General features: G+C 38.4%; 1 protein-coding gene across 8 annotated transcripts in view; it reads right to left on the reverse strand.

Moving 5' to 3' along the window:
- The window catches only part of TCF4 (transcription factor 4), a 349,525-nt gene extending 326,374 nt beyond the window's left edge, over positions 1 to 23,151 (reverse strand). For 7 of the 8 annotated variants that reach the window (XM_036244526.1, XM_036244527.1, XM_036244524.1 and 4 more), the window contains exons 1-3: positions 23,135 to 23,151; positions 20,904 to 20,995; positions 19,142 to 19,214 (exon numbers count right to left, since the gene is read on the reverse strand). In XM_036244526.1, the coding sequence (XP_036100419.1) occupies positions 19,142 to 19,214; positions 20,904 to 20,975 (145 nt within the window). In that variant the 5' untranslated portion in view covers positions 20,976 to 20,995; positions 23,135 to 23,151. Of the gene's footprint in view, positions 1 to 19,141; positions 19,215 to 20,903; positions 20,996 to 21,875; positions 21,939 to 23,134 lie in introns of those variants that run through there. The other variant, XM_036244525.1, reaches the window with a different exon arrangement.
- Between the last annotated feature and the right edge of the window lie 1,481 nt (positions 23,152 to 24,632).

The following is a 24,632-nucleotide window of genomic DNA, read 5'->3' on the forward strand; positions in this document are numbered from 1 at the left end:
GACAACAAATTAATTACATTAAAATTCAATAATAAAAGAATAAATGACATTCATTTGTAAAATTTCCAAGGCACCAATAAATATTGCAAGGGTCAAAGATGAAATTATAATGGCAATTTATAAGTAGTTAAAATAAAATATAATGAACATGTTATATAATAAAACCTATGGAATACAGTGACAGCAGAGCATTGAGGGCATTTTAATGCCTTAAGTTCTTACATTAAAAAAATAAATGATGCCAACACAACAAATTAAGTGGTCAACTTAAGAACTTAAATCGATTAGGAAAAAAGATGGCAGGTAGGTAAATGCAGTATCGGGTCCTCCCACAACCACATCAAAGTTACAACTAAACTACAGAACAACCATCATTCAAAACCGCCTGACATCGACCTGAATGGAAGTCCTACAACTACGGGATTAAAGCAGCAGCCACAGGAGACTGGTAGGAGGGGTGGAGGGGATGGGCTGGTCCCACACCCACGTGTGGTGGATAAAAATCAGGCGGACACCTAGGCTGGGACGGTCCTTCCTGAGGACTGGGGGGTCCCCGTCCCACACCAGGTGCCCCGCTCAGGGTTCCAGTGCCAGGAAGATAATCCCCATAACTTCTGGCTAGAAAACCAGCGGGAACTGAGGCCCAGGGAGGCTGAGGCGGCTGGAGCCCCAGGCAGCTCCTTAAAGGGCCCGCGCAGGACTTATCGGACTCACTCCCTCTAAGCTTGGAGGGGAGGCAGCTCCAGGGGCGCCAGAGACAAACAGGGAAGAACTGAGCTGTTTGGCACTGGAGCGAGGGCTGGAGAGGGGGCTTTCTCCGGGACAAACATGCTGTAAGAGGCCTCTGTTCCTTTGGTGAGCCCTTCCCTGGGGCGGCAGACAGCTGCCATATCTGGGACTCCAGCAACCTGGCTCACACTGGTAGCCCCACCCTGAGGCCCCGCCCCACCCAACTTTCAGGCCCAACCAAGCTGTTGCCACTTGCTTAACCATAGGATTGGCCTGTCTTGGTTCCTGCTTCAGGTTTTCCTTAATTCTTTCAAACAAGCAGCATCTGGTCTCAGCTAGCCCCATACCTCTCGTTGAGTCATACATAGAAACAAACACAGGGAGGCAGCCAAAATGAGGAGACAAAGAAACACGTCCCAAATGAAAAAACAGAACAAAACTCCAGGAAAAGAACTAAGCGAAATAGAGATAAGCAACCTAACAGATGCCAAGTTCAAACCACTGCTTATAAGGATGCTCAATGGACTTAGTGAGAACCTCAGCAAACTTAGTGAGGGCCTCAAGAGCATAAAAAAGGACCAGTCAGAAATGAAGGAGGCACTAACTGAAATAAAGATAATTTACACAGATTCAATAGTAGAGTGGGTAAAGCCAAGAAGCAAACCATCGATTTGGAATATAAGGAAGCAAAAACACCCAATCAGAACAGCAAAAAGAAAAACAAATCCAAGAAAACGAGGAGTGTAAGGAGCATCTAGGACAACTTCAAGCGTGCCCAAATTCACATCTTGGGGGTGCCAGAAGGAGAAGAGAGAGAACAAGAAATCGAAAACCTATTTGAAACAATAATGGCAGAAAATTTCCCTAACTTGGTGAAGGAAACAGACATACAAGTCCAGGGTGCATAGAGAGTCCCAAACAAGATGAACCCCAAGAGGCTCACACATCATTATCAAAATGCAAAAGGTTCAAGAGAAAGAGAGAATCTTAAAAGCCGCAAGAGAAAAGCAGTTAGTTACCTACAAGAGAGTTCCTATTAGTCTGTCAGCTGATTTCTCAAAAGAAACTTTGCAAGCCAGAAGGAAGTGGCAAGAAATATTCAGACTGATGAAAAGCAAGAACCTATAACCAAGATTACTCTATCCTGCAAAGCTGTCATTTAGAATCGATGGCCATATCAAGAGTTTTCCAGACAAGAAAAAGCTAAAGAAGTTCATCACCACCAAACCATTATTATATGAAATGTTGAAGGGTCTTCTTGAAGAAATAGATAAAAAAAATATGAATAGCCCTGGCCGGTTTGGCTCAGCGGTTAGAGCGTCGGCCTGCAGTACAGAGAGACCTGGGTTCGATTCCCGCTAGGGGCATATACCTCAGTTGCAGTTTGTCCCCGGCCCTGGTTGGTTGTGAAGGTGGCAGCCACTCGATGTGTCCCTTTCACATCGATGTTTCTCTCTCTCTCTCTTCCTCTCTCTCCCTCCCACTCTACCTGAACAAAAAATGGAAAAATGTCCTCGGGTGAGGATATATATATATATATATATATATATGAATAAACAAAATGGCAATGAATATATATCTATCAACAACTGAATCCTCAAACAAAATGAACAAGCAGAACAGAAACATTCTCATAGATACAGAGAACATTTTGTTGGTTGCCAGATGGGAGGGGTTTTGGGGGAATGGGTGAAAAAGGTTAAAGTATTAAGAAGTACAAATTGGTTGCTAGACTGACAAACCTCAAAGGGAAGGGGGGCTGCGGGGTAGGAAGAAATAAACCAAAGAACTTACATGCATATATGCATAACCAATGGACACCGACAACAGTGTGGGGAAAGGCAGGAGGAAGATGAGAGTGGGAGGAGGGGGTCAATGGGGGGGAAATGAGGAACATCTGTAATACATTCAACAATAAAGATAAAAAAATTTAAAAAAATTAAAAAAAAAAAGAAGTTAGGCCTTGGCCAGTTTGGCTCAGCAGTTAGAGCATTGGCCCGAAGACCAGAGAGGCCCGGGTTCGGTTCCCACTAAGGGCACGTACCTTGGTTGCAGTTTGTCACTGTCCTGGTTGGAGTCGTGTGGGTGGCAACCAGTCGATGTCTCTCTCTCACATCCATGTTTCTCTCTCTCTTCCTCCACCTCTCCCTCCCACTCTATCTGAAGATAAATGCAAAAATGTCCTTGAGTGAGGATAAATTAAAAAAAAAAAAAAAATTACAATCACATTAGTTTTATCCCCAAAATGCAAAGGAATTTTATGCAGGGAAAAATATAAATATCACTGACAACATTAACTAAGTAAAGGAAATTTTTTAAATCATAAATTAAATATATATATAGAAAAAGCAATTAAATATACATATAGAAAAAGCAGTTTGTATAACTCAGTATCACTCATGACAAAACTTCAGCAAAATCTATACAAAAGTAAAGTTTCTAAATGATATATCTACCATCATCAGCAGTGAAAATCAGGAAAAAAACAAGGATACCCACTACTGCTTCTTCTGTTTAACAACAATGTGCCTGAGGCCCTAGACAGCATGGTAAGAACAAGGCAGGGAAAGGCCAGGTTTAGGGATTTGAAGATAAAAACAGAAGTCATTATTTGCACAAGATATGTCTACCTATGTGGAAAACTCTGAAGAAAACAAAGACGGTTTTGGAATTAATAAAAGGTTGGTAATGGCTGAATATGAAAATCAATATACAAAAATCAACTGCATTTATATATACCAAAAACAATTTGAAGAGTTAATTTATATGAAATACCATTAACATAGTAACATGAAAAATAAGGTACATAAGAATAAATCATCAAAGATATTTAGAAACTATGAAGAAAAGTATAAAACTTTATTTTGCGATATCAAGAAAAATTAAATAAATGGAAAGATACATGAGTAGAAATAATCATTATTAAAAATGTATTTTCTCTGAAATGATCACTGGTTCCCAAGCTACTTCAATAAAATCCCTAAAAGGCCATGAAAAACCTTGACGAGTTTATTTTACAATTTCTATGGAAGCACATAGGCCCCAAATGGCCAAAAGTACAATGTGTACACATGGGACAGGAAAAGGAAGAGGAAGGACTCTACCAGATATCAAAATGTAGTCTAGAACTTATTATAATAGGGAACTGAGGCAAGGATAGACAAATTGACCATGAGATCAGAATAAAGGACTCAAAATGAAAGACGCTTACAAATATGGAAATGTATACTATTATAGATGCCGGGGAGAAGAATGGACTTTTCAATACACGACTCTAGAACAAATGGATATCAAGATATTTACGTAAACATGGAATTAGACCCCTTATCTTCCATTCTACAGAATCAGTCCCAACTGTATTAAAAACTTAAATGTAGAAGTCAAAACTATGAAATCCTTTTTAGAAGAAGCATATACAAAAAACTCTTTATGACCTTGAGGTAGAGTGAGATTTTCCAACCATGACACAAAACAGGCAAAGGAAAAAATATATATATGACTACATTAAATTTTAGGTTTTCTATTCATCAAAACGTACCATAAGGAGGGTACAAAGGCAGGTCCTAAAATAAGAGAAAGTTTTTGCAGCATCATGACAGAAAGAATCATTGCCCCAAAACATATCAAGACCACCTAAAAATCAGTAAGAAAAAAAACCAACAACTCAACAGAAATTGAGGAGGGGGAATTCCACAGAACAAGAAACAATGGATAAATAAAAACATATAGACATGCTTCATCTCATTAGTTATCAGGGAAATGCAAATTAAGAGCACAGTCAGATACATTTAAACCTTATACCAACTAGATTGATACAAATTAATAAACTTAATAACACTAAAGATGGGCAACAGTGTGCATCAATCAACAGTAATCTTTTATTCTGCCTGTGGGAGTATAACTTGGTAATAAACTTTGGGAAATAATTTGGCATTATCTTGTCATGTTGAATATTCACATAACTCTACATTTTACTCATAGATAGCTACACTAATAGCTACACTACAAATTTTTTTTTTTTAAAGATCAAGTGTGGCCCTGGCTGGTTTGGCTGGGCAGTTAGAGCATTGACCCACAGACCAGAGAGACCCGGGTTCAGTTCCCACTAAGGGCACGTACCTCGGTTGAGGTTTGTCCCTGGCCCCGGTTGGGGTCATGTGGGTGGCAACCAGTCGATGTGTCTCTCTCACATCGATGTTTTGCTCTCTCTCTTCCTCCCACTCTATCTGAAGATAAATGCAAAAATGTCCTTGGGTGAGGATTGATTAAATAAATAAATAAATAAATAAATAAAAACAAAAAAAATAAAAAGGACCAAGTGTGCATCAGGAGAAATTCAGGAAAAAAGGAATCAATTCAAAGGTTCATTGACCAGCAGAGAAAACAAACTAAGGCCACATACAACATAGATACATCTTAAACACATGATACTGAGTGAAAAAATAAGTAGCACAGACAATATAAGGATAGCATTTTTATGATCCTCCATTAAGTAAAACCAGACGTATTGTTTAAGGATACATATACATGTCATACAACTACTTATAAAAGTAGAATATTTGCCTCTGGCAGGGAAGACAGGGAAGTGGATAAGGAAAAATCTCAGGGAGAGTCAAAGGTTCTGCTACTGCTCTAGTGCTCTTGTTGAGTGGTGGTTCCATGGGTTGTCACTCCATTATTAAGTTTCCTAATTATATATGTTACATGATAATTTTGTAGGTGTCAAACATTACAAAGTAAATTATGTTCTGAAATATTTGGTTAGGGTTAGACTTAAAATAAAAAGCATACAGGATGAAGGGATACAGAAGCAGCCAGTGTACACAACAATGAACAAAACTCTTGCTGTGAAGGAGGGCAATAAGGAAGTCTATACTCAGCGGGGAATGCAAATGGGAGGGAGAGTTTTTGTCTGATTGGTTACTTTTTTGTTTTGTTTTTAATTATAAAATATTTCAAGTATAGAGTAGTCAACCATAACATTCTTCCCTTTTTTTCCCAAAAAACTAAATAAAGCATTGCAGATATTATTGAAATACTGTGTGCCATCCCCACCCCAAAAGGAAAATAATTGTATTTCATTTCATTTTTAACTCAGAGTTGCTAACACATGCCTAGATGCTGAAAGCATTCTCCAGGAGGCAGGAACAACACGTGAAAGCTGTCCACTCACATCAACGTTACCCTACTAGCTCACCAGCAGCAAGGCCGACGGTTTACGAAGCTCTCCGCTCAGTGCAGATGGTTCCATGCTTCTCCTTCCAGCAGCCTTCTGATGAAGAACACAGAGCTCTAGGGCCCTGGACCACGTTTTACTACCTGGCATAGCTATCAGGATCCAACCCCTACCCACAGCATCCCCCAATGCTCAACCTCAGCGATTTTCAACCAGTGAACCACAAGAATTCTTAAAGCATTCAATACCTAACTATTGAGTCAGAGACAGACCTCTTTTCCCTTAAATTGTCAAATAAAAGACAACAGCCAACACAACAGTAGCCATCCAGTGTGAATGAATAAAAAGTATACCTATTTATTTTTGTCAGATCAGCAAAATATATATTTTTCGGTATGCCGCAGAATTTTAGTAACTAGTTTATGTGTGCCATGAGATGAAAAAGGTTGAAAATCACTGCTCTAACTAGCTGGCCTATACAAAGATGAGAGAGAGAGAGAGAGAGAGAGAGAGAGAGAGAACAATATATTTTCTTCAACTTCAACAGTAAATAACCCAAGGATGGCAGTATTTTTCCTAACTAAAATGAACTAACACACATACTGGTTTGAGAGGTGACTCCCAATAGTAACCAATAAGGTCAAAGAAAAAATAGAGGGGAAGGAGGGGGAGGAAATGCAAGGAAAAGTGACAGGGTCAGAGTGCAAGAGGGAGGCCGTCATTCGAAGAGAGAAAGGCAGGATATTACCTGGGATATGTAAACATAGGAAGCTTCATTCTGTTCCTAATCTAGTGTTAACAGATATTAATTTTCCCCCATAGGCCACCTCAAAAAAATACAATCAAATAATAGTGTTTTAATCTCAGACATAATATCGTATCAATCAAATCATCCCCCTAAAGTTCAGCAACATGTTGTGGATGTGCTACCTGATAAGTGACTGCAGGCATTCAATGAATTCTATTCAACAGGGTGAACTGAACCATCACGTTTACCAGTAATAAGAACATAAGCTACAGGAAGCCTGAATGGTGCATTATTACTAAAGACCATTAAATAAGAAAGAAGAGTTCCTCTTGCCTTGGTCTCCCACTTTCAACCTCTCACAACAGAATTGCAAAAATCAGTTTACCACTTCTCTCGGAAAATAAAAAGCACTTCTATGGTGCTTGGTTGCTAAAAAGTCAGTGGTTATCACATGGCAGCTGAATAAGGTATCAGTTACTGCTATAAGGTATAAAGTGTAGTAAATTTTAAAGTATTAAAGTTATAGGAAGCTTCACAACATAAAGGAAGTGCCTACGATAAAGGTTCCCCAGTGGACTAAAGTTATAGATTTCAAGTAGGGTCTGTAGTTAACTCTCCAACTTCACCACCCCCTACTGTAGGACCAGCAACCCCATCTCTCACCTGGATTTTTGCAGAAGTCTCACAACTGGTTTGGGCCACCCATACCTACTACCCTTAAGTCATGTTCCAGGCAACAACCAGTGTTCCCAGCCACAACCTCATGGGCCGCATACTGCAAAGACTCTCCGTTGCTCAGCCTTACATGACGCAGCTCCTATTCGTCTCCCTCGCCCCAGCTCAAACCACGACCTGCTCTCTCTGTGTGGAATCTATGCCCTCCAGCCCACCTCACTCCCCCCATGTATCAGAACTAGGTTTGGGTGTGCCAGCCTCAGGGAAGCCTCTCCTGACTGCCACACACCTCTCAAATGTAGAACTTGACATTTCTTTGGTTAATAATTCAGTTAATGTTTGTCTACGCATTTAATCCATGCAAGAACTTAAGTGTCTTGCTCATCATTTTATTTCTAGCTCCTGACATGGTCTTGACACATGGTAGAGGCCTAATAAACAATTGTTTAATTTTGAAAGTAAATAATTTTTCTGTATATACATTTAAAAATAAATACAGAAAATTTCAAGTGTGGAAATAAAAAAGATAAGCATACAGGAGTGAGCAAAAGCAAGTTTACTCTTGTTCGTATGGATAATAATATAGTAATCAATAAATAATAATACAGAAAAAAACTTGTTTTGCATGCTCACAACTATAAACCTACTTTTGCCCACCCTGTTTTTATCTAGTGCCCTTGAATTAAATGAACGCTACCTATAAATCCAAAATTTTAAGTTCTGCTCAAAAAGGACCAATAGAACATAACTGTCATGCTTCCCAAAGAGTGTCTGGTACTAAATTTGAACGTACCTTCGTAACAGTACTCTTTGAGGTCTAATTTCCGTAATCCTTAGAATTCATTCTCCTTCCTTTATACTCATTTAGAAGTGCACAAGTACACAGACTCTAGAATTTCTGTTTCATTTGGAACTATGAAGTCTGCACTTAGTTATATTTGAAAAGTATTTGTTAAAGAAATCTAACTCTATTTCAACATCACTAACTAAAAGTACTTTCCTATTGAATCACTGTAAAGCTTTTACCTAACAATAGCAACATCAGGCTCCATTACAATGCTGAAGTTGAAATTTTTCCTTCTTTATATCACTATGACTTCTTAACACTAACTTGTCTTGGCTCTCAAAAAACATTTATTGAATGAATAAATGAATGAACAAATGAAAAGATGAATAAATAAAAATTACTAATTCTTTTTTTTTTTTTAATTCTCACCTGAGGATATTCTACCTTTTATCTTCAGATAGAGTGGGAGGGAGAGACAGAAAGAGAAACATCAACGTGAGAGAGACACATCAACTGGCTGCCTCCTGCACGACCCTGAACAGGGTCGAGGACCGAACTGCAACTGAGGTACGTGCCCTTCACCGGAATCAAACCCATGACTCTTTGGTCCATGGGCCAACACTCTAACCACTGAGCCAAACCAGCCAGGGCAAAAATTACTAATTCTTAATAATTCAATTATTACTCCAGTGAACTATATTCACACTGGGGAAAAAAAGAATGATATGATATGCATTCATCCCTTTCATTTTTCTGAATATTTCAACATTCTTTACATAATCAGGCCTTAAACAAGAATGAAATTTTTTAAGTAAAATTAATTAAAGTAATTATGAAATATTTTTCACCTTATCCAAAAGATTTCCCACCTACAAAACTACTAAGGAGTAAAGTGTAGAATTCTTACATGGGCTGGAATGCTAAGCTGAAGAATAATAAGAGGTTAAAATCGAGGAAATGACTGGCTAAAAGCAACTGAACCAAGAGGCAGAGTCCCCACAAGAGAACAGAAAAGCCGTCAGTGGCTTGGGACACTGCTCAGAAGACAATGGTGCTCAAGAAGGCACATGACAACCAAATATTATTGGAACAAGAATTGAAATTGATATTGTTTGGTCTTTCTTTTCAAAATTATAAAATTGGATTATATATGAAATTAAATATTCAATCTTGTAATACTCCCACTTGATGACAACTTTTTTCTCTGAGTTCAAAATATTCTGAGTTGCAAAATATTCCAATATATTAAATCCCTTACTTTTGAAAGTGAAGCAATTATTTTAGGAATACATAAATTTGTAACTGACATTTTAAAGAAATGGGTCTAAAATATTCTCTTTGCATAATAATCTTGTTTGTACTCTGTAGCAAGCACAATTACATTCATTAATAAATTCTTCCTAAGCCTATTTCAGCCATCAATTAAATTTCTGGCTTCTTGTGGAAACTGGAATCCTGTGCTACACTGAAGTACTTGGAGGTCACAGAGAGAAAGACATCTTAATCTGAATTCATCAATACCTAAGGAAAGGATGGTATTTATATATTTTTTCCCATTTGTGATGTAATTATGATCGATTTTACCCAAGGGTATATCTGACCATTCCACAATGTTTTTAACAAACATTATTAAGTTTTGGCAAAGATCACAATATCTTTGAAAATGTTTCTAAATGCATTTCTGAATGTATCACATGGCAAAAATAACTATCACATTTCCCAGCTAGCTGTTGAACCAAAAGATGTGGCATTGGTAATGCTGATGGCAGTGATACTAAAATTATAATAATGAGTATTTTTGCAACCTGAAAATATTTTAAAGTATCCCATAAAACCCCTCTTGAAGTATACTGGGGAGTTTCAAACTGTTTTCAGTTTTAAAATGCAGGCTTTGAGGTTCTACTTTGTCAATATTAAACAGCTATTTAGCAATAAACACTGCAAAAGAAATCTAGATTTCCCAAATTCAGTTAAATAAGTTTCTCCAAAGTAGCTACTGCTGTAGATCCAAAAAAAAAAAAATGTCCTCTGCTGGAGGGTAGAACAGGAGGAGTTTGAAACCGGAAACCTAAAAACCTTAATATCCATCCTGACATTACCATTTAAAACACATGCTTTGGAAGGAACCAAATTATAATTGCTAACACCAAGGCAATCCCAAGATCAGGAAAGGAAAACAGAGGGGCATTCAGGACAGGGACGTTTGCCTGGAACTGCAGCAGGTGCCTAGACGAGAGCTGATTCCAGCGCAGAGCTGCGGGGCCTCCTCCTGTGCCTCCTTCACAACGATTCTGATGCCAAATACTTCGTGCCAATACCCCACATCAAAATCCTATCCCTCTTCTTCAGGGATCAGCATCGATTTGTCCATGAGGCTTTCACTATTAATTTTTCTCAGCAAGAACCAGTTTTTACTTATCTAAAATCCCACAACATGAATGGTTTTCTCTCCTTTCCTGGAAGAGTACCTGACGTCTCCGGCAGGGCCTCTCCCCCACAAAGCCCTCCATGTGGTGTGGTTGCTAACATAGGAACTTCAACACAGGAGATACGAAAATATATATTCAATGCACCCTCAATAAGACTTATGACAGGTAACTACCTAGGTAGATAAAAACATCTTATGTCCATTGCCTACATATTAAAACCCAAGGGGTAAAGCTGAAGGTCTGCCCGAAATCTCCAGGAAGTAGTATAAATAAATATACCTTTCTAAACCATTCATTATCAAATTGTACTCATCTGAAGTGGATATAAAAGTAATTACTCACAAGGTACGCAGATTTGCATGTTTTCCATTCCTTGCACTTTAGCATATCACTCACTATGAAACCTAGAGTGTCCACAACTAACATTTCAATACCCTCCTTCATAAAAGCGAGCTCTTTTCCTAGTTTAGCAGTCTATAAATATCTTGTATCTAAGACTTGACTTGAGAAATCTGAGATTAAATCCTTCCATTTAGATTCTTTGCAATTCAGCTAAGTACCCCAAAAGGGAATGTTTAAATTAATGGAAGATTAAAGCAAGGAAGAACATTCTAAAAGGTATTCTGTAATGGGCTTTGTCACCACCTTCTCTGTTTTATTGGAAAAATAGTCTTTTCCCAGGGGGCTAACAGTTTATATGCCAACCACTGGCCTAGTTTAACTATTTGAAGTTAAAAATGTCAGAGCAGAAGAAAAGTTTGTAATGGAAATGCTGACATGCATGAAGTAAAGAGGCACAAGCAGGTGCTCCTGGAACCCAGGGTCATAATTCAATCAAGCTGTATTTTGACGTCATCTGTTAGAGAAAAAAGCCAAATGGTTTATGAACAGCACCAGAACCCCCGAGATTAAATTACAGCCCTGATATTTAATCATGGGTCTTACTGTGTTATTTTTAATAACACAATACATTTTAACAGTTATTCGTCAACTGCCTTAGCCAAATTAGAACACGTGATGACAAGTGAGCCGGATTACGATGTCCATCTCTCACAGTCTAAATTTTTGCTATTTTTCAGAAATGGGAGATTATAAAAGTTTTCCTCTTCTTAAGAAACATAAAGTTGGTACCAACGGATTAAGTCCAAACCTTAATTAAAAGCAGCATGGGGTCCCTAACCAGTGGGTCAGAACATCTGTAATTGTGTTTCTTTATGGCCAAATAACCAACTGTATGATTTGGGCAAAAGACAGTTAGTCCTCCCAAACCTAGTCTCTTTACCTAAAAAATAACAGAGCATCTCTGAAGTCTGTTGTAAATCTTAATTTCTATAAATCATTTACCTGAAAAACAACATTGTATAGTTTCTTTGGGATTCCCTGAGTATCCAAGTGTAAAATTTTTATAGCTGAAAAGTTGATGAAGTTTTAATTCAATTAAAGTCACTCTGATCAAAGAGGCATTCTAGTACCTGAAGATTTGTAAGCTAAAATTTTTAGAAGTGGCATCAGCAAATGAAACAGGGTCTTTAAAAAGCAATGTACAAATACTGCTGAATGTGTGAAGGGTTGTTTGCAAAACAAATCAATACAGGCACATCCAACAATGAATTGCAGTTAATAAACTACATATAGTAATTACCACCAATGGCAGTCTAGAAAGTCATTCATTAAATGTTAATTGTCAGACAAAAGTATAAAAGCATCCATTTGAACAATCGTATAGCTGCACCCTTAAATAAAATACATTCTTACAGCCCTGAAATTTATCCATATAAACTAATTTTAAACACACCTGGGTATTTGATATGCTTATTAACTGGGCCTTATTTATTTTAGAAATGAAAGTAAACATCACAACCTTTTTCAACACTTTTGCTATTCCTGTGAGTCGTGTGTATGTTGTATGTCTGTGTGTGTGTGTGTATATTATTTATAACAAAGTGTTTCCAATCTTCTCTAAAGATTAAATTGCTACTTCTCTTATGTCTCTCTCATAAACATTAAGAGTCACATGGTTTAAAAGTATCCACCTGAAACTCATGTGCATACTTTATTGCTGAGTCTAAGTGGGCTCACAGGTTTTGAAAATGTATAACCCATGTGGTAAGCTTATAAATTTGGTGGTCAATTTAAAAATTTTTATTCCGAGTAATAAGAAACCAGAACAAAAGTAAGCTTAAAAAACAACAACCCTATGATATACTTTACTTTCTCTAATACTTAGCACTATCTAATTAACTTGGAAGAACACCTGGTCATACAAAATAGCTCATAAAATACAAAAAATAAAAAAGAAGAAAATTTTTTTCTGTTTCTACCCAGCTTCATTTTCATGCTATGTCTGTGCAAGCTCTGATTTAATGAATATATAGATATAAATTCTAAAGGTTTGGCCAAGAACTTTTTGGTTCAAGAATTGTAAGCTGAAGAGCGTTTCAAAACACACCATGTTCCTTATTAGGCAACTTAAGATCTGTTATCTTGGCTTATGGGAACTGATCTAAATAGCATCAAAATACTAAACGTTGAAAATCACAGGCCTGGGGCCCCCCGGACTCAACTCCACGCCTTGGACGAGATTGCAAACTTCCAATATAAAATACAGTTTACCATTAGGAGGAAATGTTTGATCTGTAAAGCTTACAAAATTACTTTGTTTATCATAGCAGATGAAAGCAAAAAGGAATAATTTTAAGCTCAAAACAAAACTGTTTATATGACAGTCTTTACTGCTTCATGATTCTAAGCATTTAAGACAGATTCGAGCAATTAACAGCATAAACTTTCATTACATAGTTCTATTATATATGTTTATGTGACTTAGCTGTTCATCTGTTATTTAAGTGATTTCCTCATTACAATAGTAGGGTAAAGATAATTTGCTGATGCTGTCAAAAATGTTAAGCATTTCAGTCTCAACAGATCTTGGATCCCCACATTTGTTTAATGCACTTTATTTACTTAAGTCATGTCAAATAGAGTATTGCTTCTTCCTTCTGAATTTAGAAAAGTAATATTTTAAGCACATGTCTGGTAATAGACATATCAAAATTTCAATACTGCTTATTTTCATGATGCTGATAGAATTGAGGATTACCAAGTTCTTCAATACTAAGTTTCAAACATCTAACAATGAACTGCAAAAGTTCTTTTACAGTTAAAGACCAAAAAAATATTATTTTTTAGATATTAACAGAGCAGGCTTCATTACCTGAACTTTTGGTCTGATTAGGGACATAAAAATAACTGAAAACAAAATATTTTCACTGGCAGCTATGGAGATAATCAGTTGAATAAAAGCACAATTTTGAAAATATCTACTATATTTTTCTTGTAATAGTAACAAAAATAATAATAACAACAACAGTGAGCCATTCTAAGTCACACTGAAATCCATATAAATTAGAAGGTTAATTTATTTGGATACTAAGGCAGGAAAAATAGTGGGCCCTACATCATCTTTTTTTTTTTTTATCCTTACTGGAGGACATTTTTGCATTTATCTTCAGATTCAGATAGAGCAGGAGGGAGAGAGGGAAGAAGAGAGAGAAAGAAACATTGATGTGAGAGAGAGACATCAACTGGCCGCCACCCACATGACCCCAACCAGGGCCAGGGACAAACTGCAACCAAGGTATATGCCCTTAGCAGGAACTGAACCCAAGACTCTCTGATCCGTGGGCCGACGCTCTAACCGCTGAGAAAACCAGCCAGGGCTACATCATTATCTTAAATATGTTTTTTAAAATACTTATCTTCTCTAGCCCTGGCTGGGTAGCTCAGTTGGTTGGAGCGTCATGCCATACACCAAAAGGTTACAGGTTTCATTCCCGGTCAGGGCACTTACCTAGGTTTGATCTCTTCCCAGAGTGCAGACAGGAGGCAACTGATTGATGTTTCTCTTTCACATCCTCACATTGATGTTTCTCTCTCTCTCTCTCTCTCTCTCTCTCTCTCCCTGTCTCTCTCTCTCTCTCTCGTCACAAAACATATCCTTGAGAGAGAATTCAAAAAATTGCTTATTTACGCTAAAGATCAGGGCTACTATTGCAGGCCAAGTCTCAATAAAATATTTTTATCCCTGTATAATCTTGAAAAAACAATCTATATCTGACTCTGTGTGTTTGTGAGTGTGAGTATGTGTGAAAAGGATATTGAGCTAGGCAAACCTGGGTTTATAACCTAACTCCCATTACCAGCTGCCTTGAAAGCAAGTTGTTTAACGTCTCCGAATCTCAGTTTCCTCTTCTATGAAATGAGCATGGTAATCCTTGCATCTCATTGAGTTCTTGTGGGAATTTAAAAAATAAAATACAATAAGATGCATATTAAGAAGCACTTTAATTTTGTCAGTTCATACCCATCCACACTCTATTTTTCAATCTAACATCTTGCAAACAGTCACGGGGTGGGGGGTGGGGGGGGGCAAAAGAGAATGATCAATATTCAAAATTCAGTTCCAAACCTTAGAAAGTATTCAAGGGTGACACGCACATGCAGAAGCATTTGTATGCACAAAATCAACACAGAAATCCTGATTCTCTGTTATGTAATACAAATTACAGAAAAACACAGTAATGAAACCAGTGTCATTCCAATAAAGGGTTTGCAGAGCCATAGAGAATTAGCAAATCAAAATTTGTTTGTTTTTTTTAGAACAGCAAATAAAGGCACAGATACTCCTAAACTTGAGCTTCAGTTTTCTTTGGTTACCCAATGGAAGCACTAGGCTGTATACTTCTGAGGGGTTTCTATCTCCAAAATTCCACAATTCTAACATAATGGGTTTAATACCACCACCTTACTTATATTTAACCTAGTAAATTACTCTGCTCTTTAAAAAGCCACATAACCATTATGGCATGTTCTATAAGAGTAAGGCTGCTTTAAAACATGCACGCACACACACATACACATGCACACACATATACAATTAAATAACTCTATTCAACAAACACCTTTAAGGGGAAACCAACTTTTTTTCCCCATACCATGAATTCACACTGGTGAAAATCAATTCAGGATGCTGACCATTTGTGATTTTCTCTGTGATACAGTACTACCCATTGGATTCATTTTTTTTCTCACTGAATTTACTAAACTGATGTGTCGTTTTGGTGTCATGTGGATAAAGGTTAACTAACTTGTATGAACATCAGGAAATGTTTGTCTTCTTTCAAAAACGACCATGACAGAGATGTGGTGTATTATACTACTGTTCTTAATTGTTCAAACACCCATTCATTTGGCAATCTTTAACAAATACTGAACACCTAAGTAAAACTAAACAGTCACAAGGGAAAAAGCTCAACTTTTAAACCAAGGGAGGAAGATGTAGTATCCATCACAGACTAACTGTAAATACATGTAACAGATGTGACCAGGGTTATTCTTGAGTATAGATAATTTTAATGGCCCAACTTTAAAACTACTTTTTAAAAGATACTAAAGCTAGCATGTTTATCTTTTGCTTATAAAAGACTCAATGGTAACAACTAAACAGTATTTTTGTAATATTAGAAAATTAAGCCCCTCCTAACCAATAAATTATAGACTCTAGGAGCATTTTTTTTTCCTTTTGGTAACTTTGCCATCCTACGTTTTAATGAGAATAATTTTCCAATTATCCAGGCATGTGGATACTTTTAGTTTGTTTTAAGATCAATGATATAACGGATATTAAATCCCTTTGTATAAGTTACCATATGGGTTACAACTATTTCTTAAAAATAATTCCAGAGCCCACCAATCTCCTGCTAAGGTCGTCGAGGCTCTAAACTATCATGGCTGAACTGTTTTAGTGCTCTCCGCTGAACACCTGCAAACATCAAACAAAACTGCTGGTCCTTTCCTGGGTTGACAAAAGCCTTTCATGTGAAAAATGCTCCCTGGGAATGTCAGGCTGTAGCTCAGGTTACATTCCATTCTCCCTAGCAGCCTCCCCATTTCTTAAGGTGGTAGGAAAAACCATGTTTGTGAAATGAAAGATTAAAGGAAATATGGCCACACTCTATTTTCATTCTCACATTGCAAATCACGATGGAGCATCCTAACATTAATGGAATCAAAAGCTACTGGGAACTTTAAGCATGAAATATTACTATGCTTCACTGAAAAAAATATAGCTGGTTTTTCAAATATGAACAGTTTACTTATAGCTTGGATCTTTTTTTCCTGGACCTAAGTTACAAAGCTACCCATGAAAGTGACATCTGAGTCCACTCAGGACAACAGATATGAACCTGAAGTAAATTTAGAAAATTATTTCTCTATCCAAAGCTACCTAGTTCATCCTCCCAGTTAAAAGCCAGTTTTCCTGATTTTTTAATTTGTTATGCTTTAAAAAGACTTTATCTTTGTAGATAAATTATTTATCTTATTGAGTGGAAATATAAGCCATTTACTTCACTAATAGCCCTGTGTTCAAATATGTCTTGAATAGATGACAAAAAACAACACTCCAATCTGTACCCTATATATTATAGTCACCATCATACCGCATTGAATGAATACCTTGCATTTCTAATCCAGAACTCCAAACAGAATAGCCACAACATTTTTCACCTTTACAAGTAAACATTTGGGCCTGAAAACTACACCTGTGCAACTTTAAAGTTCAACACCTTAAAAATAATCACAGCATCTTCATTAGAAAGACCATAATGTCTCACTAGGGATGAAGTCTCTGTCTGGGTTCATTTATACATGTATGTATATGTGTACACACACACACACACACACACACACACACGTACACACAGAGAGTTGTCTGACAAACTGTGTAAGTTTCAATATACGATCACTTACCAAGATGTATTAATACATATTCATACTTATCCAGCCTGTACTCCCTGTGAACACTTAAACATCATAGCAAGGACTCTATCTAAATGTGAACATAGAAATTTCACGCTTCTGAATCACCTCACTTTATTAAGCCATACCTAAACTGACATACTTAAATTATTCCAAATGTGTCAGTTTTTACAAAGTGCAAGAGTATTTGCACTGACTTTGAAAGCAGTCTACCTCTGTACCTTTCTGACATAATCTATTTCTAGATTTAAACTAAATACACATTTTCTTAAGTAAAATCACGAAGAAAATTACTGTCATAGATAAAGTTAACTACTGTTTGGATAATGTTTAACATGAAAAATCAATTTGTCTAGAAGAGATACTTGTAATCATCTTTACTTCAAAGTTGTATAAAGAATAAAATACAGAAATTTCCAAGATATAAAACTAATACAAATGAAAAATATATGAGGGTCCAGAGCAGAAAACACAAACATATGGTCAATACTACTTTAATCAAAGTGGATCCCCCCCCCAAAAAAATGATAAAATATAACCATAGGAAGCATCTCATATTTTACAAATCAAGTTATAGAGTCTAAAATTCCCTTAGATTTATGGGGGCCAGAAGAAAAACTAACTTATTTGAAAATTACCAACTTTTAGAAGCCATTCATTTTGTAAAAACACACCAATTACAGAAATCACAAAGGTGAACAGATTTCTCATTACTATGAAAATTAAGAGATGTGAAATTATATTCAGTAGTTAACAGACAATTCCACTACCACCTCACAGCTAAAAAATGTCAACATTTACCAGTCTGACTTAAGAATAGCACGCTGTCTAATGTACTGTTATGTACCACTGCCAGAACTAAAATACTGCAGCTGTTTAACCAGCATAAATGGATTTAAGCCTTGATACTAAAGAACAGCAGGCAACAATGTATGCCTTCTTCTGATATGAAATTCAGTGGTCAAAATAACAAATACATTTTAAATAAAAATATTTTCAGTTTTCACTTTTAATAAGAGACCCTCAGAGAGCCCTCTATTTAAACTCCTCCTTAGATATCAGATAATCAATTCGCACCCACTTTCCTTTGTGAATAGAGCTAATGTCTTTTTTAAGCATCACCCAAAGACCTTTCATTTAGAAAATGTGAGGTTCTTCCCAATTTGCAACTTCAAATATAGCAAAAAATCACTGCACACATAATACACAGGGGAAAGAAACACTTCAAGCATTAGAAAAGATATTTTAAATATAAATGAATTCACATTTAGCTCTTAGCTTAGCAAGAGGCTCTCTATTTACAGTTATGGTTTACTACACAGCATTCATCTGCAAAATTAAAGACTCATTTCTTTAAAAGGGTTAATTATACATAGTACCTAATAAAACTGATATTATTTACAAGGGATTTTCCCTTTTTATGAAAGTTAGATTTTTTCCCCTCTATTTTCAAATAGGGAACATTAATTTATTTCCCTCATTTTAACATTAGCCTTATCTTCACATGTTTGATTACAACTATATTAGAAAATTGCTTTTAAATTAAGTGATGGAATTCTGAGACAGTTTCCTTGATTAAAAAAAAGACCTAATTTTAATTTTGCAAAATATGACATTTTGTGTAAGTTGTACCACTGATGGATAATGAAATAACCATATCATTACAGGCTTAAATTTCAATGACTTTTTCAGAATATTTCAATAGAGCCAAAAATATACAATGAGTGAATAAACAGCAAAGAACATTTAACTACACACCAAGAAAAGAATTTACATACTTGAGCCAGTAAAATGTCCACTCGCCAAAGAAGTTGGTCCATTTTTCCCACTGCTCACAGGAGGTGAAAACATCTAAAAAACAAACAAACAAACAAACAACAAAAAAAAAACAAAGAAATATTACTGTTAAAAAGAAGACATTGGTTCCTCCAGAGTTTGTCAAAGATCTTTCATACTCTCACTATGTAACTTAAGAGTTTATGCTAAGGGCTCATTTTAGTAAAATACATCACCATCCAACTTAGAACTAAAACAGGCACAACATTAGCAACCACCCCCCTCCTCCCCCATTACCACTCTCTTTCTTTTTCCTCAGGTTCATTAGATTGTCAGTGCTAGGCAGTACTACCACATTTTAAACAAACACAGTCCCCATAATGTTATCAAGATTCAGTTTGGAGGGCAGGAGCCTCTCTAGAAAACACTCTAGTTTTACAAAGGAGAAGAAAAAAGTTGTTTGTTTTATATTGAAAACCTTGGCCATAAACGTGGCAATGTCCATTTCCATCCTGTATAGGATTTGCCTGTTATATGTGAACCCAAATAAAAATAAAGGTGCCACCTGCACTAAATTCTCATTTCGTCTCTAACATGAGAGCAATTTGAAGCAAGACTCTCTCTCTCTCTCTCTCTCTCTTTCTCTCTCTCTCTCTCTCACTCTCACTCTCTCTCTCTTTCACTCCCTCTCTCTCTCCAGCATTTATTTCGACCCTAATTGGTTTCCCTCTTCTTCCACGTATCTAGTGGATAATGCGCACCTTCCCTGGGTCAGAGCCTGCAAAAAGCAAAGGAACGAAAGGAGCAAGTGCAGCAAGCAGAAAGGGGGCTACAAAGCTGCCTAGAGCTATGTTTCCTGGCAAAACTTCCGAAAGCCATTTCTCCAAAAGGTCTAGAAGAGCAGCAGCAACAGCAGCGGCGGCAGCAGCAGTAGTAGCAGCAGCAGCAGCAGCAGCAACAACATGAAAGAGTCCCACTTAGAAGGCGGTTTGGATTTTATTTATGTGTTTTGTGGATTCTTTTTATTTTGTTTTGCATATGCATCTTACACCAAACTCATCTGACACTGAAAATCAATGAATTCCCCTGACATGTTTGAGACTTGGTGTGGGAAAGGGAAGCAAAGGGATGGAGAAGGACCAAGTACAGCTGTAAAACTCCACAAGTGTGCAAGTTCTTCTTTGTACTGATCTCATAACTGTGAAATTTACAAAAGCAGTATAAAGGGTTCTAAAGAATGAATGCTCAATATATACATGTGAGTATTCAGAATCCCAGGAAAAGAAGTAACTAGGTAACTACAGGTCCTACCAATCCAAAGCATCATCAGTTTAAAACTTTAAGAGACAACTGGGTCTCCTATTTTCTCTTTTCCATTTCCAGAAAAATAAATAAATGAGTTGTGTGCAAAGTATTAGTGCTCTCAGTATTCAGATAAGGCCAAGTTTTAGGGGTGATTTGCCATTTCACGGGTGTCTGGTTTTCCTTTCCACAGGGGTGAGATTCAAATATTCTGGGGGGTTTGTGGGTACAGAATTCAAGGCAAGTTATTAGATTGGAAAAAAAGCCTGAATCGTCAATCACACCCAAAAACTGTAGTTAAAACTTATCAAAAACACCTTTGTTTTACCAAGGATTCAGCCAATTAAAAATTATTTCTGTCCTTTAGATTACTATTGGTTTCTAGCTAAGTGTTTGGGGTTTTTTTTGTTTTGTTTTGTTTTGTTTTCACAGCTGTTGTTAGTTTCCACCGTTCTTTCTTACCGCACTGAAATCCAGTAAATCACTCAGCTCTTTGTCCGTCCCTAAGGCAGCCATTCGCTGTTGGTGATGCATTTTAGCAAAATCACACAAACCTAGAAACATGGAAATAACCGCAATCAGAAAATCCAGTCCCAATCCTTGGAGAAAACACAATCGGATTTTTGGAGACTGGGGGGATTGGGGGTGGGGATGTGGGGGTGGGTGGAATTAAGGTGGAAAGGAGGGAGGGATGGGAGAGTTGTTTTGTTTTGTTTAAAGATGGAAATAGGCAGCAATACAAAAAAAAAAAAAAAAAAAAAAAGCGATATTGATGCTATATTTTCAAAGAGATGATCAAAACTGGTAACATCCACTATAACACCAAATCCAGAAAGGAAAAAAAAAAGCCGCTCTTCAGCGCATCATTTTATGCAACAGGAGGTAGAGCGAGAAATGAATGGATCACAGAGAAAAGAGAAACTACTGAGAATGATCCGGTCTCAACTTTCCCCCCACCCTCCATCCCACCCCCTCTCACACACTCACACACACGCACGCACACACTCACACACACCACTCCCCTCAGCATTTCAAAGTAGCTATAAAGAAATTAAAGATGAGCGTCTCTGGAGTGAAAACACGTCCAAAGGGGGAGGGGTGACAGGGTAGGAGGAAGGGGGGGAGCAGAGTGGAGGGTCGGGTCCTGTAATTGTCCAGCACCCTAATTTGTGAAAGAAAGGACTGTAAAAATTAAAGTCAGGCCCTTGGCAAAGTCATCCGTCCCTCCAAGTGGCATTGCTGGGGAGGGGGGTGGGGGGCCGAGATGAGGGGGAGGGAAGAGGCGCGGGAGGGGAAGGGGTGTCTCTTCTGGGAGCGCCGGGAGCCAGGAGCCGCGGCACCGGAGGCGCGGAGCCGCGTGCGGGGCCGCCCAGCCTGAGCCCCGCGCCGCCCGGCGCATCAGCCCCGCCGAGCCCCACCGGCGCCGGTACCTACCGCCCGCGCGCGAGAAGGGGCTCTCCGTGCACCGCCGGCGCCGAGGCGGCGTTCATGTCTAACCACTGCCTCCTCCACCACCACCTCCTCCTCCAGCGCCCGCGCCCGCTCCTGCTCCTTCCCCGCCGCCTCCGCCGCCGCCGCCGCCGCCGCCGCCGCCGCCACCGCCACTACAGATCCGCAGACACACAGCCAAGATCCCTGACTCTTAACACCAACTCTCTTCTCCGGGGAGGGGAGGGGACGAGGGAAGGGGGGAGGGGGAAACACGCCGAGGCGCACGGAATTGCAAGTTCAGCAAAGAAATGGGTGGGGGGGCTCCGGCGGGGAGACGCGGCTCGCTCGGGTCGGGCTGGCTGGGATGCACCCCCCCGCCCCGGAAAAAAATCTCAACACCTCCCCCGCCTCACAAAAAATACAAACGAAAATTCATCGAGCACCTCATTTTTCCTCAGATCATCAGTTACAATCTGAAGACTGAACAGTTCAGTTTTTGCCCGTTTCAACCATCGGAGGCACTTTGAAATTTATTCGAGTTTACATCTCCTCACTTCTTTCTTTCTCTAACTCTCGTTCCCTCTCACTCACACATCCACACACGGCAAAGCAAGTTTATACTAGGCTGCAAATACACGTGATGCAAAAAGACTTTGCCAAGAGGAACAATATTTTTCTTTTCCATATATAAACCAAGCCACATTTTGCTGGGGAAATTTTCATTTCAGTAGTTTTGCGTTGGGGGGCGAAACCTTAATTGCATACTTTCTTTCCCCTCCCTTTTAAGTCACAGAATAGTATAGCTGCAAACTTGGCCAAAAGGAAAAAAAAAGGAGGCAATTTTGAGGGTGGATGTTGTTTTGTTTTTACACTTGAGTTCCTAGGCACGCTAAGTTCCCGTTCGCCAGCACTGTAAGTTTTTAATTCAACATTTACCATTACAGGCCCTGCATGCTCTTAAAACATACTTTTTTACATCACTTTTTAGGATAAAAATTAAGCTTCATAATTCTATCGTTTCATAATAGCAAGCGTGCTTTATCCAGTATATCAACATACGCGATTTTAACGTGTGTTAAAATACACATTCTACAAACCCCTTTATTGCTGTATGTGCGAGTATATACACAACATGCACACATTTTTTCCCATTGGCAATTATTTAATAGGTTCCTTTTGTTTTAATAAAACATTGGGATCGACATTTCCAAAATTAAATTCAATTACAAACAGTTTACTCTGACAGCAAATTGTAACGTTACCTTAAATGGCCACAAATATGCTCACAATATTCCAAGGAAAGTGACTTTAAAAAGAGAAACAAAAATCTTCTGCAAGTACTTAGTATCTCACATGTATATCCCCCAAAAAAGTATTTTAACTGGTACTCAGTTCTGCTCCAGGGATATCCACAGAATACAAGATTATGCACCTGGCTGTGGTTTTTGCATTTTCCACCATAAAATTGCAACAAAATTCCCTCCCCCCAAAAAGAAATCATTAAAAAAAAAAATCCAACAACTTTTTCTTATTGTTTATAAAAAAAATCAATACAGGATAGTTATAATTTTTCCTCAAACAAATCTTGTTGGTGGGTTTTTTTTTCTTCTCCTCTTTATAAAGTCTTAAACTTGTTCCAAGTTTAGAGGTGTCTCATCATCATCCTCCTCCTCCTCATCATCATCACCATTGACTCCCCCGTGGAGTCACATTGATAATAATAGGTTTCCCTGAAAGATACATTGTAATCCATTCACATCCGGGCATTGCGGGCTTATAAAGAGAAGGCGCTGCGGCCGCGGCTGCTCCTCCAGACAATGACTAGGGAGGGGCGGGGCGGGAGCGGGATGACCATAGAGTGGTAAACAGAGCGCCTAGAGAGGCGCTCAAGATGGCGGCTCGTATGGGCCACGCCTCCTCCGGGACCGGGGGCGGGTGTTACGGTTGTGGCCGAAATGCGAGGGCACCGGAGGCTGGGGCCGTTAGCGGGCCCCGTGTTCCTGCGTGCTTCTTCTTCTTCCCTTTCCTTGGCCTTCCCTGTTTACTCACAATGGAGTTCCTAAATTAAGGAATTAAACACAGACTTCCACAAGGGAGTCCGCTTCCGTGGCTCACCCTGAGGGAGGCTCGGCACAGGCCGCGCCCGCCTCACAAACGCAAAGCCAGAGCCCTGGTTCTCTCCCTGTGTGAAACCCGACCTCCTAGGGAGGCTTGAGCATCCTGGAGAAAGTCCCCTGCGCCAAGCTGCAGCGCCTGGGCTTGGGGGGAGTGTGGGTCCTCTCCACCACCACCCACACACTGTCTGTTTCTAGGCCCTTGGAAAAGTGAGAACTTCGCAGATTTGGGAATTCTCCACTTGGGAAAGACCTCCGAAAAGATCTTCATTGACTGCTTTGTGGACTCAAATTGAGTTTATACCATGAACCACTTGCTGAATCAACTTCGAGTTCCTACCAAGCAATTACCATCTCTAGCCTGTTTTCTAGTCTGTGAATAACAATGCCCACTTTAAGAATTTCTAAGATTTAAAAGAAAAAAGTTAAAGATGGAGCCACTAAAACCATTCCTTTCCATCTATAATTCCTTTGCTAAACTAACTGACAGCTCCAGTCTAGTCCGTGGGATTTTAAATGGAGGTTTATCTATTCCAGGATAGCTTTTAGTCCTCCCATCAGAGAAAAACGAGTAATAACAATGATAAGTAACACATATAGTGGATTTACAATACGCCAAACCCTGTTCTAAGAATTTCACAAATAT

Source organism: Molossus molossus, unplaced genomic scaffold (genome assembly GCF_014108415.1).
Source record: "Molossus molossus isolate mMolMol1 unplaced genomic scaffold, mMolMol1.p scaffold_m16_p_6, whole genome shotgun sequence".
Taxonomy (NCBI): Eukaryota; Metazoa; Chordata; class Mammalia; order Chiroptera; family Molossidae; genus Molossus; species Molossus molossus.